Raw genomic sequence first — 14297 nt, 5'->3', positions numbered from 1 at the left:
CATTGATGCAGATTGTGCCCATATGTCTCAGTGGGAAGCGTTTGCGTTTGGCAAAACAATACAAAGTAAGGTATTTCACGACCTCACATTGGGCTCTGGAAAGCTGAAAGTCTATGATTAATATCTGTTTCATTATTTTAACAACCGATTAAGTAATCAGAATCCGAACATCAACATACCGCACGCTAGAACTCTGAAACAACACAGAAGAGCTCTGCAGTCACACCTACAGGCCAGTGGTCACCCTTTCAGTGATGAAGATGTACAGATCCTGGACAGGAAGGAATGGTGGTTTGTGCAGGGAGTCAAGGAGGCCATTTAGGTGAAAAGGGAAAGACCATCTCTGAATCGCTGAGGGGGCATAAGGGTAACTCTTTTACCATCTTACAATGTGCGATTGCAGTCATGGCAATTTGATCATGAAACTGACCTCATTGTTAGTCACTGGTGCTATAGTATAGTTTCGGTCATTATGCCAATGTGCTGTTTATAAAGTCAGCTGAGACTGAAGGAGTCGCTCTCCAGTTCAGTGCGTGCGTGACGTTTCTCCCACTGAAAACACTACTTCCAGAAGAACAGAATCAACTTTCTTGGATTTCAACGTTTTGTTTTGAAAGGACTGATCGGATGTTCCGTTGATAATAGTGTATGTTTTGACACCGGTGCAGTGAGTGGCCTATTGAGCCCATTCTCTAAATAGGAGTATCTCCCAGGCGGACAGTTGCGGCAGCCTTCTGGCTCGGAATTTTTTTTTTTCATTTTCTGGATTTTTACATCACAGATAAATTCCGGGATGCCTTCAAGTAAAAATCTCCAAGGTAATAAATAAAATGGTTACGGACTGCCATGCCCCCCTTTAGCGGGCATCTGCTTATGTCTGTGGCTAGCTACAGCTTAATGTTAGTCTTTACAATAGAGCATCTCAGGCCGACCGGCTACCGTCCAGGCTAAGCCTGTGTTAGTATTAACCAGCTATTTAATAAAAATAACCTCACTTTCTTTTGTTTGGCAGGTGGAAAAGCCTTCGGGCTGTTAAAAGACCAGCAAAGGCAAAAACTGGAAGAAATAAACCAGGTACGCGTGTTCTCTTTATTTGCCGCGAGCTTCTCTAACGGCACTTCACGGTAATTTGAATTTTAATGAGCTCGCGCACACTTGACTTGGCCTTGGCCTCGTTTTTGAGGATTCGGTGCATTCCCGGGTAACTGTCTCAGGAGTGCGGTGAATTAGAAATCAAAACGCCACTGTCTCGTGTTTTGAAGCTGGCCGTGACCATGCTGTTGATGATGCATTTTTATTGATTTCCCTCCGTCACCAACTGCAGGGTCTGGGGTGCACTTGTTGAATGGTTCCATGCTGTCACACAGCTCCGTGCTAAAGGACCGTGAACGTCTCCCTCTGTCCCGATTATATCAATGTGGGAAACGTTTAAAACGCGTTTCGTGCCGACGGGAAACAGGTGTTACAATGAGCTCTTTGTTTAACACGCTTCGTCAGCCGTAGTTTGACGAGATATCTGTGTAATCTGTTTTCCTCCTCTGCTTTGGATGTCATCAGCTCACTGCTGCGGCAAAATGTACACATATATGTATAAAAATAAAAAAAGGCAGGCCACTTGGAAAGGAGCCAGTGACAGTAATGTATTTGCACAGCAGTCCCAGTTGCCACTACGCACTGCTTGTATTTATTTGTTCATTAGAGAAATGACCCCTGGTTTCTAAGCGGCTCTGTCTAAAAATATCAGTTATTTTGTGATTAAATCCAGGATTTTCTTTTGTACAGTGACATCCATTTAATTCCGCTGTATTATCATGACTGCATCTTGTAGTTCCCGATCTCAAATCTCAGCTTCTGTGTTCTGTATTCTGGCATCACTCTCTATTATTTATTTATTTTTCTTATTAAGGCTCCATTAATGAGGAACTAATAACATGTGCAAGATATGTAAACGTGACAAGGAAATTTTGGCACTATTCTTCTTGTTTTTCATGACCGAAAACAAAATAAAATGACTGTAATTTGCTCATAGATGTAAAGTGTAATCCATATATCTGTATTTCGGTTTAACCGTTCCTTATAGATTTTCACGACTCATAAAACTGGCCCTCCCTTTGTTTACATAACGTAAATGACTAGCAGGACACTTCTGTGTGGGAAATTGCTGTGTGATTCAGCACAGCTGAGTCAGGCATCCCTGATAAAGGTCCAGTCGTGGTGTTTATCCTCTTTACACTTAATTGCAAGTTCGATAGACACACTGAGGTCAGCACGAAGAACAATGGCACGCTCTATCGTTCTGGCTCTCGCTCTGTCCTGCAAGGATTGTGGATGACTCCCACACGCCATGTTGCATCATTATAATTTTATTACATTAGCTCCCTTCTGGCAGCTTTATACCCTTGCGAGGTGTTCCACTTAATGAACGCGGTGATAAGTGACGACAGTAAAGGGAGTCGTTGGTCTCCAGTTCAAAATTTGGACAGGACACAGTCAGATTTGGTGTGCTGAAAGTTCTGTTTATGTGTGGGGAATTCGCTGGAATCTAACAAGGAAGATGAAAAAGTAGTCCCAGTTTCATTAAACTTGTAAAACCTGTATTTTATGACCAGCTTCACTTTTGTTTTACCCCCTTCCTCTTTCTCAGGAGTACCTGGAAGACCAGAAATACAGTGATGAAGAAGACCTGGCTGAAAAGTTGGAAGGTTTCAAAAGTAAGAAAATCCAGCCCTTCCTTCAGCTGATGGCTATCTGCGGTGGTGTGGCTGGGGTTTTTCCTGGCTTTTGTCTTAGCTTAAATATTTTTTTACTTGGCAGGCAATATACACACACACACACACACACACAATCCTTTAGTCTTCAGCATTTTGTTTTTCTCTGTGGGAAAGACAGAATGCTGTGATTTCTAAAACATTTGTAAGGCCAAGTCCTTAGTGGCCTGGTAGGAATGTGCCGGGGCGTGACTCTGCTTGTTGTTGCAATATTCGGAGCTTTCCTGGGTAAACTCCTAGCTCCTGGGAACAGGAGTAAAAACATTGATACTTGCTGAATACAGGAATAAAGGTTGCACAATTTAGAAAAGAACTCCTTCCCCATTCCACAGATATTGCGTTTACATTTAAGGCATGTAGATTTTTTTTTTTTCTTTTTACAGTCGGTGTGAGTTTTTTAATCGGTTTCACATCAGACCAAAAACGCAGTTTATTGTAAAAAAACAGCGTAAGTATTGCAATGAAGAAGAAAAAATGCTCCAGTGTCCTACTTACATTGCATGCTTGCTGGAGGAAATGGAGCAGTAATATATAAACAGAAATGGGACCAAGCACCAGGGTCCTGGGAGGTTTGCTGGGTCCCCCCCCCCCCGTCTTTTCCACATTGTCCCAGAGGCTTAAAGGTCACACTACTTTTAACTACCAGTCAGATCGACTCATTGCAACCCAGCACATGGAACAAAAAAAACCAAGATAAAATGTAGTCCTATTTTATTTTAACACTTCCATAAAACCCAATGCAGGTTTGGGGTTTTTTTTTAAATTAATTTTGCATATTCAGGTGACTCTATATTGAAGTTTTCATTGATTTGTTTGGTTTTTGGACACTTGTTACTACTTTCATGGCTGAATGTAGTTATTCCTATCAGTTAGTCACTAGATTAAATTAATCAGCCACAGGGTACTCAGGCTGCTGGCCTTATTAACATAAATGAAATCTAAAAAACATGAAAATATAGTGTGTGAAACATATTAAATCACATTAACAAAGTTACTTTACAGAAATAACAGTTTTGGAGCTGACCAATATAAGCTTTCCAATATTAATATGATTTTTTAAAATAGAGCTGTTTCAGCTGGTGATTTCAGCACTCTAACTAATGAGCAATAACACTAATAAGCCTCATGTTCTGAGCAATTACAACTGTGAATTTTTTTTTTCAGTTTTAATGAAAAATTAAGTTTTACACCCAGATTTTGGATGGGGACAATTTTTAGACCAAATATATCAAAGTATTGATTCTATTATTCTCACACTCTAAGGCTACGTTCGCTCTGACACAAGACAGACGCCTATTATCAGCGCCAGAGAAGCGCCCGACGACATCATGATCGCTTCCTGGCCATCCAGTGTAGATGTTAGTGAAACTGTTTGGAAGACAACATTGGAGAAATGTGAACATTTTATTTGTACTGTTTAATCTGCAGATTCTGACAGAAATCTGCAGCTATCCTTTGAAGCACTGCTCCTCTCTAAAACAGCAATAAGGATAATTATTAGGTCATATTTAAATAACAAAAAAACTTCAAGCAAAATTGGAAAATGTAAAGTCCGAAACAGGTCTTTATATTAAGGGCCATCAAACAATACTGTTTGGTCTGAGTCTAAACAGAGCGTTGTGTGTGTGTGTGATGTCTTCTTTTGCGCATGCAGGCCGCTTTAGGGCCGTGAACGGTTCACATTAGAGCGCGTTTGCTGTCACATTTTATTTGTAGTGTGAACAACCAAACAAAAAAATCGGATTTGATCAAAAAATCGGAATTGAGCATTAAGACCTGCAGTGTGAACGGAGCCTTAGTCTCAAGCATTGTACATACATAAATTGTACTCATCGGTACAGATCTTTTCTCCTTCTAACAGCAGCAGTTATCCAACAAATGAGTATTTGGTCAAATGAGACTGTGTTAACAAACCAGTCCACTAATCAACCTGGAGAGTACAGCCCTAGCTACTTCAGCCCAAGGGATTCACCGATGCAACTCCTGCCATGTCCAATACATACCAGTATCGGTGTCGAATCATCAGTACACACATTCATACCCAAGCACCCTGTCTAACATTTGTGAACGCACTGCTGTGGAGAAGTGTCCAGGGAAACTCTGAGTTCAGTATCTTGAAGACTGGAGTAGCTAAGGAATCAGTCCATCAGTCATACCATCTCTACCCCCTGAACCACTGCTGCCCAAAATGAAGCGCAAAGAGGACAGAACGCATCAACCTGTGTCTGAGTTTTTCAGTCCCATTAACTCGATTACAGTTAAAAAGTTTAAATAAAACAAACTTCTGCAACCACAAATTCTAAAAAAGTGTAAAGTGTGCGTGTTAGTCCCCCCTGTTAGCTTGCCTGGTAATTGTGGCCACTTGGCTTTGCTAGGCCATTTACAGGCCATTTGGCAAAGTAAACACAGACTAATCTGGGACTAAAATGAAAAGATGGTGCTGATAATCAACTACCGATTGAGCTAAAGTATGTAGCCTGCATTTGCTCAGAATTAGTGCGCGCGCACACACACACACAGACACAGACACAAACTAGCACTGTACCTTTGCTTAGAGTTCCACAGGTTGTTTTTGTTTCATCACTCTCAGACAAACCAAAAAGAAAACTGAAGTTGTGTTTTGGGGGGGGGGGCTGTTTTTATTTTGACTAAACAGAAGCTAATTGACAGTGGCCTCTGCCCTGGGGGTTAGGGTCTTTTAAAGTGATGGGAAATCCTTGTGTTTATCTGTTGGCCAAAGTGGCAGAGGAAGTCAGTGCGGTCACCGTCCATTGCAGCTATTTTATCAGCAAGTCACCCTCCTTTTTTAAAAATGGAAAATCCCTTTTGATGAGCTGACTAAGTGGGTGGTAGACAAACAACTTTGTCTAAATCAAACTTACACTTCAGACCTCCTTATGAATGTCAGAGAAAAGTAAAAAATAAAGTATATTTAAGGCTTTCTTGAGAATTTGATGCCATTTATTTTCTAGCATCACTTGCCAAAAGAATTTGGGTCTGGAGGAGCAACTGAAGACTTGAGTTTTGTGCAGTTGAGCCGTTTTCTGTGGCTGCAGATGATCAACAGGCTGCGCTACGACAAGTGGCCCACTCAAAAACTGCTGTGTGTGTGCGCATGTGTGTGCGGAGGCCCACTCCTCAGAGTTTACGAACAGGGTCGGCATTGTCCCGTCCCACTCCCCACGGGTTCGCTCAGTTAACACAGTACCCTCTCTCTGTCCCTCCCAACACACACACACAGAGCTCCCATTGTGGTACAGAAATAGCAAGTGTAATCTGACTAAAGTGCTCTTCCAGGGAAAAGGGAACAGAAAAATTTAGGCAGAAGCGGAAAAATGTCCGCTTCCGAAGAAGCAGTCACTTCATTGACATGTTTATGTTGTGCTTTTATAAGTGAATGCAAATCCAGTGGTTAGTAATTACTATTTATTCTTAAGCCTGTCTGTGGTTAAAACCACTTAGATTAGACGATATACCAAGAGTAATCTTTAGGCCAATTCCATTTCATTCCATCCCAGTTTAGAAATGAAAGCTTTAAAAAAAAAAGCAACTGACTTTTTCAATTCCATGTTTTAAAATGTGTGAATTGTTTTCTTTTGGTGTGATACAGCAAAGTGATTTATTTTTTTTTCAATAGGAAGAAAAGAAAAGAAATGTCTGATTTATCAGTGATGAAAGTCATGACTTGTTTTAGTCCTAGATGAGATTTTCATGCTCCCGTTAGAGCTGCGGCTGGAGGCGTTATGTTTTCAGGCTATCCCTCCATCTGTCCCGTTCTCACAATTGTGATATCTCCTGAGGAATTTCAGATTTGACCCAATAGTTCACTTAGACTCGAGAAAAACCAATGAAATTTCAATTCAACATTTTATATTCAAAGAGGTCACAGGTCAGCTACCTCGTGATGTCACAATGTTGCCAAAACCATCAACTCTTCAGATCATTATTCACCATCATAGCTGCAGAGATTGTGTCCCTAACTGACGTTTAGAAGGATACTAAATTGATGATACTAGATTTATTTCTCCTAAAGTTTTCACTGCATCTATTATAAGAGTTTCCCTCCAAGTATTAATGGTAAATGTTGTTCTATGCTAATTTAAAAAAAAAAAAATTGTAACATTTGGTCACATACATCCAAGTTATTCTATCGCATAAATAACAAGGGTTTTTTTTCTTTAGCTGAAACCACGAATGAGGAGTTGTTAAGGGAGTGTTTTCAACAATGACAATGTGTTAGTGTCTCGAATGTTCAGTAATTACAACTTTTGTTTCTTTATAGTGAAATGAGTATAGAGCAGGGGTGGGCAATCTCAGTCCACGAGGGCCGGTGTCCCTGCAGGTTTTAGATGTGTCCTCGAACCAACACAGCTGATTTAAATGGCTAAATTAGCTCCTCAACAACATGTCCCGAAGTTCTCCAGAGGCCTGGTAACGAACTAATCATGTGATTCAGGTGTGCTGACCCAAGGTGAGATCTAAAACCTGCAGGGACACCGGCCCTCGTGGGCTGAGATTGTTCACAGCCCATGAACTGTCTGTATGCTGCTGTGCTTGGCGATTTTGGGCCCAAACATCTTTCTTTTCACTCTGTTTAAACTTGAAGTACTGTTTTAACTTCCTGACCTTCTGACTCTTAATCTGGCTGCCACGGCTCCCTGCAGCTGCCAGATTGCTTGCTTCCTGCTCAGAGATGTGGGAGAACACACACAAAAACCCACCTGTCCTTATCAGCTGTTTGTGTCTTTGCTAGGTCAGCTGTCAGCACAGTGTAAGATGTTGAGATCACTGGGCAGAGTGTGCTAACTGTTTTGCTGACATGTAATATGCTCTCTGGAGGTTGGTGCTTGTTAGTGTTGTACTGCGAGGTGTGTATGTGTGTGGGGGATGGTGAATGAACTACCACTGTTGGTAATAATCTCCTGTGCTTGTTTTGCAGATAAATATGCTGAGTTTGACCTGAACGACCAAGGAGAGATTGGTGAGTAAAAAAAACAACCCAGATAACAACTGTCGCTCAAGCCCATGTTGACATGAGACAACAGTAATTAATACTGTGTGTGTGTTGTCTGCCCCCAGTGGGTGCAGGATTTAAACAGGCTCATGTTACTTTGCTGTGTGCTGCATGGGAAGTGAGACTGTTCTGTCCATTGTTGTGGAAGGTTTTGAAACAGGTGTGGGGCCAACTGTAGTGTCAGGATCTGTTTGCGGTTCCTAAAACAAGCTCCTGTATGTCCTATAAAACTTCCCCAGTCAGCAAAATATCTCTGAATATTAGCCCCTATTCAGTTTTCTGGTCTCTGCACAATTAATATTGGTTTTCCATAATTTTGCACAGATATCTTTGTGATTCAGAAGCACTTTTACCAAATCATTACAATGTATTTTAAACTCATTCCAGCTGAAATAAATGGTATTTCTGTCAGAAGCAGACATTATAAAACTGTTAGACAGAAACGATCTCTGTGTGATAAATGCTTGAAACTTTCTGTGTAAATTTAGTCAAGTCTATTGTAGGTGTTGATGTAATTTAGCGTTTTTGAAAGTTTTTTTTCTTTTCTTCATATTATTGTGGAAAAGAAAGACTTGTACATAAATAGGAAAGCAATTCACCTTTTTCTGCTAATCGTGGATCCATTTGTCAACTCCACTTTGTCTCAGATCTGATGGGTCTCAAGCGGATGATGGAGAAACTGGGAGTGCCCAAGACCCACTTGGAGTTGAAAAAAATGATCGTGGAGGTGACAGGCGGCAGCAGCAACACCATTAACTACAGGGACTTTGTCAAGATGATGCTTGGCAAGCGCTCAGCTGTGCTCAAATTGTAAGTAAACCCCCTTTTAGTGTGTGTGCATGTGTGTTTGGGGTTGTTTTTGTTTTTAACAGTGATATTTTGTTTAATGTACGACTGTGTGCTGGTTCATTGCTTGTGTTCACATGTCTAATAGGGAGGATATGAACTGTGTGCTGTGTCAGCCAATTGCTTCCTTAAACAGCAGGGGGTTCAGGGATGACAAGGGATGATGTCACAGCCCACATGCTGCATTGGCTGCTAATCAGCATGATAACAAAACCCATCTCGGTAGCCTATCCATAGTCAGCTCATCCCTCTCTGTAGTGGGGATCCTAATCTTAGGGTACTGAGAATAGGCTGATTAACCACTTATGGTTGCATAGGCCTGACAAAGCCACCAAAATTTACCATACTGTGTCATTAAAATGTACCCTTTACAATAGAAATGGTGTCTATAGAATATGTAATAACTTTTTCATGCTCCCCAGGGGATAAAGTGGTGCACCTGTTTTTAAATGTGTTAATGTAGCCAGTGTAAGCCTTTTAAAGCAGCCTTGCACTAGGTCAACCTACAGGAGCTAGAGCCTGTAATGGCTGCTGCGTGTCAGCTCTGCTGGACTAAGCTGGCTGGACCCTTTAGCAGACAAATCTTATAATCCTGAAAAACAGCAAGCAGAGAAAATGCATAGCATTTCCTCCTCACTTTTGAACAACACTCAAATGTTGTTCAAAAGTGTATCCCATAATCCCACAGCTGCTATTTATAAACATTTAAATCCCTTCCTGCTTCTCTTGTTTGCTTGCTGATAATCTAGTAACACTGTTGTTGCATCCAGAAATAACATTTATCAGTATTTGGTTACACTTTCTAATATATGTAATACATGCATATCATATTTCTTGTTCTACAGAAAAATGAAATAATTATCTGTATGGTTAACTACTAACTAGGGGTGCAACAATACTCGTATCGATATTGAACTGTTCGATATATCGGTTCCGTACGCATATGTATCGAACAATACAAAATGTTTTATTTTATCAACTTTTCTTCTGACGATGCTGTCTGTGTTGAGCGCTCAGTGGATCTGCGTTTGACTACTCCGCCTAGGCTGCACTGTCGAGTGCAGATCCACTGCGCGCAGCGCAAGCTAGCAAGACAGAAGCTAAGCTCGTTGCAACATGGCAACTTCCTCAATGTCATTAATGTCATTTTAACAAAATTAATGCTGACAGCACTAGTGGGAACACAACGAATATGACTGCACATTTACGCTGACATCATCCTAGTGCAAAGACAAGTGGAAGCACACAAAACAACAAACTTCACCCGAGTCATTTAGACAGCTGTTGGCACACGATTCTCCTTATGGGACCTGATGTTTAATATGCTGCTGAGACTATACCTCAGAAGGAGCGTATAGTATAGCTTTTATTTCATGTGGGTTTTTTGTTTTTTTTGGGGGGGGGGGGGTCTCGAGAGGATATGAGAGGGAGAAGCTGAGGCCACGGAACAGCTTTAGACTGATGTTATTCAAAGCATTTGGCAGGACAATAATTGATTTTGGTTGTAATTAGAGGGCAATGAATGACACCAAGCTCCGCAACTGGGCTAAGTTAGTGTTAGTGCAGTGCACAAGTACAAAAGAAGACACAGTCATAATTTGTTAGACCAAGATTTTGATTGACAAATGAGCCGTGTAGGGATTTGTTAAAGGTCTTGCAGGAGAGCAGCAAAGGAAACCTTGCTCTTTGAAGAGATAAGTGTAATGGAGTCTTTATCAGATAATAAAGTCACACTGATTAAACAACACACATAGATGCCATAACATTAAACAGTCTGTTCAATGTTATTGCAGCTGGTCTGGCTGCACAGGCATCAAAGTCCACGTGAGTCGCTCCCTTTAAAACTATTGGCCATCTGCTATTAAGATGCCAGAATTCCCACCTCAACCCCTTTTAAAATATGCTTGCACTTTGGGTAAAATACAGATGTGTGCTCATCTCTGTAATCTCTGTATCACAAATCCTTATGCTGACAGAACATGGTCACAATGGTCATGAAAACTCTTCAGTTCAAACATTACATTGATGAATATTAGTGGTGACGGGTAGAATGGCAGACAAGTCCTAAGTGTGAAGAAAAATGAGTGAGAGTAGTGGTCAGAGGAATGTGCCAGAGTTTGAGTTGCTGAGTGCCTGTTTCGTCACTGGGATCATTACTCCTTATGAGCTTACTGGAGCTTTGCAGAGTTTTCCAAAAAAGGAAGTTAAAGGCAGGCATTTGCTCTGAATAGCTCTTGTCAGATCACTCACTGTGCTGTGTCCAGTCTGAACCACTGTTGCCTTCGGTCCTTTTGTGGTTTCCTTTCATTCCATTCCTTTCACTTATTGCTCAGCTGCTTCTTGCCTGACTGCTACATCCTGTGTCTACTGTCAGTCTTTTAAATTTACATCTAAATTAATATTTTACAGTCTTTATGCCTCTCTCCGTGGTGCTGAAGGGAACATGCCAAGGCACTTTATTAGGATCTTGCTAGTACTGTTTTGCCTTGAGAATTGTCCTAATTCTCCATTTCACAGATTCAGCAAGGTGCAGAATAATTCCTGAGATTTAGCTCCATATTGACATGATAGCATCACGTAGTTGTGGCAGATTTGCCAGTTGCACATCTTTGGTGTGACTCTTATTTTACTACATTCCAATGCTCTATTAGATTGAGATCTGGTGATTTTGGTGGTCACATTGAACTTGCTGTCATGTTCAAAAACCCAGTTTAATATGATTTGAGCTTTGACATGACAGATTATCTTGTCTTCTGAAGATGTGTGGTCATAAAGGGATGGAGTTGGTCAGCAACAATACTGTGGTGTTTTAAAAGATGCTCAGGTGGTGCTAATTGGTCCAAAGGTTGTGATGAACACGTTTCCCACACCTTTACACCACTAGCCTAAACTGTTGATACAGGGTAGAGCTATGCTTTTACGGGCAAATGTTGCAGAAACCAACAGACCAGGCAGCATTTATCCAAACTTCTGTCCGGTTTTGGTGAGTCTGTGTCAATTGTTGCCTCATTTTCCAGTTCTTAGCTGACAGGAGTGGTCTTCTGATGCTGTAGCACAGCTGGTTCAAGGTTTGCCCTGTTGTGCATTCAGGGATGTTCTTTATTATTCTTTGTTAAAGTGGTTATTCATGTTGCTCTGGGCTTCCTATCAGCTTAAAGCAATCTGGCCATATTCCTCTTATATTAACAACAGATTTTCATCAACATTTATTGGATATTTTCTTTCAGACCATTCTTTGTAAATCCTACAACTGGTTGTATGGGAAAATCCCAGTAGATCAGCCTTTAAAAGTGAAATACCCAGACCAGCAACAACCTGTCATGTTCACACTCTCCTAAATCACCTTTGTTCCCCTTCTGAGGCTGGGTTTGAACTTCAGATAGCCATGTTCATCATATTTACATGCGTAATTGCATTGAGCTGCAATTACGCATGGTGACAATGATGTAAATACTGCTCTGCTGGTCCTGTGATGGACCTATAGAGGGTGCAACTTCCCTGCTGGGATACGCTCAAATTAACATTAAATGGAGATCTTGTGTTAACTGCCCATGACTCATCTCTCTCCACAGAGTTTTGGTTTTTGAAGACAAAGCCAATGGCTCTCCCTGCAAGCCGGCCGGACCCCCTCCAAAGCGGGACATCGCTAGCCTTCCTTAAGTGTCAGGCCTCCATGCTGCTAAAGGAGCTGAGGGACCATCAATAGCTATGTGGAATAATGTGGAGTGTCGTGTTCATGTGGGACCAGTGATCAAGAACGTCATTTTGTGAATATATGATGTGTGTGAGTTTTCTGTTTGAAAGACTGAGCCCAAAACTCACTAAAATTGTTTGACTGTGAATATTTTATTCCTCTTTTTTCCCTCCTTTAATTAAAATGTAGCAGTGATAATAGTAACTTGTAATCAGCTTGATAAATTACATTTTGTAGTGTGTTTCATGGTTGCATTTTAAGGGAAGACTTAAAATTCTCCAGAGGTCTCTTTTGCTTCCACGGTCTGTTTCTTTTTTTTCTTTTTGACACATTGATTTTAATGATTTAGAGCACTATGCTTTTGGAAAAGCACAAGGAAAATGAACAGTTTATTCCAACACATTTTTGCACTCTTCTTAGCACTCTTTCATGCATTCCTGCCAGGCTTATCTTGGTCAACATCTTCGCTTCAGATCAGATGCCAGAGATTTCAAGCCCTACCCACTTCCTCTGGGTCTAAAGCCCCTTTTGAGTCAAAGTACTGATCTGGAATGAGTAACCAAGTTATCATTCCCACTTTATGATATATTAAAAAAAAACACACTGGTGTACATGTGTGTACTTGCTGTACTTTGTGAGTCACAATGTTAGTAAAAGGATAAGGCATGTTGTTGACTTTCAGTGTCCTTGTGTGGCTTGAAAAGCAGTAAGTATGACTCTGTTTAGAACCGCTAGTCTAAGTTTGACATACAGGCACGCAAGCAGAACAGATGTACATATTATACTACACATCGTACAATCATATTATTTCCAAGTGCCTCAAAATGCAGATACTGTAGAGCTTACACAGTTTGGAGGAGGGAGTGCACACTAGTGTTCAGTTCAAGCAGTCCTTTTAGTGTATGAATTCAAGAAAACCGTGAGATGCTATCATTTAGTGTTTGGTGAGAGTTTTAATGATGTTTGTTGAAGTGTCTGATGTATTTTTGTTACTGGTTTCCACAATATTCTGAGTGAGTGAGGTTCACATATGGTGGATTTATTTTTTCTGTTCTTTTTTTTTCTTCCCCCTTTTCTAACCATTATTTGTATGCCACTGAAAAAATGTAACCTGATATTTGGTTATTTGTCTTTGTCGAATTGTCTTCCTCATATTGTTCCATAAGCCAGCCATTTATCTCTAACATGGTTTCTTCTCCTACATGTTAAGTAATTTATGACTGTGTTTGTCTCCCCAGTATAAATGTTCTTTTAACAAACAGTATTTACTGTGAAATTGGTACTTTGACACATAACATGTTTTAACACCATTATGATACTTTGTCTTTCGTCTGGTGGTTATTTTACATATTTAGTGTTGTTAAGATACACATTGTTTTGCCGACGCCAAAGCAATTAAAAGTCTTCTTACACTGGGCACAAGTGTTGAGTTGTTCACTGTGGAAAAACTTGTCTTAAACTGGTAAGATTTTAGGGTTAGCAAGTTTCAGATGGTTAGTTTTGTAAGTATTTGAACAGTGATATAGTTTTTGTAACTTGGCCTTTGTACAGGAGCCCAGTGGATTCTTAAATCAAAGGAAGTGATTTAAGTGCTGACTTCTTGCTTTAATAAAAATGGTTCAAAAGTATTGCATTAACCACTTTTACATCTGAATCATAGCACATCATTTGTCAGAAAGTGGAGGCACGTTATGCATGTATGGCTGTAGGTGTAACTAGAGTTTCCTGATGATGTGAATGCTGATAAAACCAGCAAGATGAAACCTGAAGTGTATCGGGCTATAACACCTGCTCAGATTCAGCCAAATGTTGCGAAGCAGATCAGAAAGCAACGCTTGTTTCTCATCACCAAGAAATTAGATATTCAGGGGTCAAGTCAGCCCAACATATGCTTGCTTTTCATTTACTGAAATAAAACGGAAGGCAGAGGAGACCCCCAAAGGAGCAGAAACTGAAGGTGTAACATATCAAGAGA

At 40.6% G+C, this 14297-nt stretch overlaps 1 protein-coding gene across 1 annotated transcript; it reads left to right on the top strand.

The window, feature by feature from the left end:
* The first annotated feature begins 637 nt into the window (after positions 1-637).
* On the top strand, positions 638-13738 carry aif1l (allograft inflammatory factor 1-like). Its single transcript, XM_085464128.1, has 6 exons — positions 638-818; positions 1013-1074; positions 2645-2711; positions 7708-7749; positions 8430-8592; positions 12201-13738. The coding sequence occupies exons 1-6, from the start codon at positions 794-796 to the stop codon at positions 12286-12288; spliced, it is 447 nt and encodes a 148-aa protein (XP_085320254.1). The 5' UTR covers positions 638-793; the 3' UTR covers positions 12289-13738.
* The last annotated feature ends 559 nt before the right edge of the window (positions 13739-14297 follow it).

Source organism: Copadichromis virginalis, linkage group LG7 (genome assembly GCF_057382275.1).
Source record: "Copadichromis virginalis isolate Kocher_CV1m ecotype Utaka linkage group LG7, C_Virginalis_male_GT1.1, whole genome shotgun sequence".
Taxonomy (NCBI): domain Eukaryota; kingdom Metazoa; phylum Chordata; class Actinopteri; order Cichliformes; family Cichlidae; genus Copadichromis; species Copadichromis virginalis.
Note: the sequence above shows the minus strand (reverse complement) of the source record. Positions and strands in the feature narration are given on the sequence as shown.

Coding starts and splice junctions, on each gene's coding strand:
- aif1l (XM_085464128.1), top strand. CDS start 794: ATGCCTTCAAGTAAAAATCTCCAAG. Junction 1,075..2,644: donor AACTGGAAGAAATAAACCAG/GTACGCGTGTTC, acceptor CCTCTTTCTCAG/GAGTACCTGGAAGACCAGAA. Junction 2,712..7,707: donor AAAGTTGGAAGGTTTCAAAA/GTAAGAAAATCC, acceptor CTTGTTTTGCAG/ATAAATATGCTGAGTTTGAC.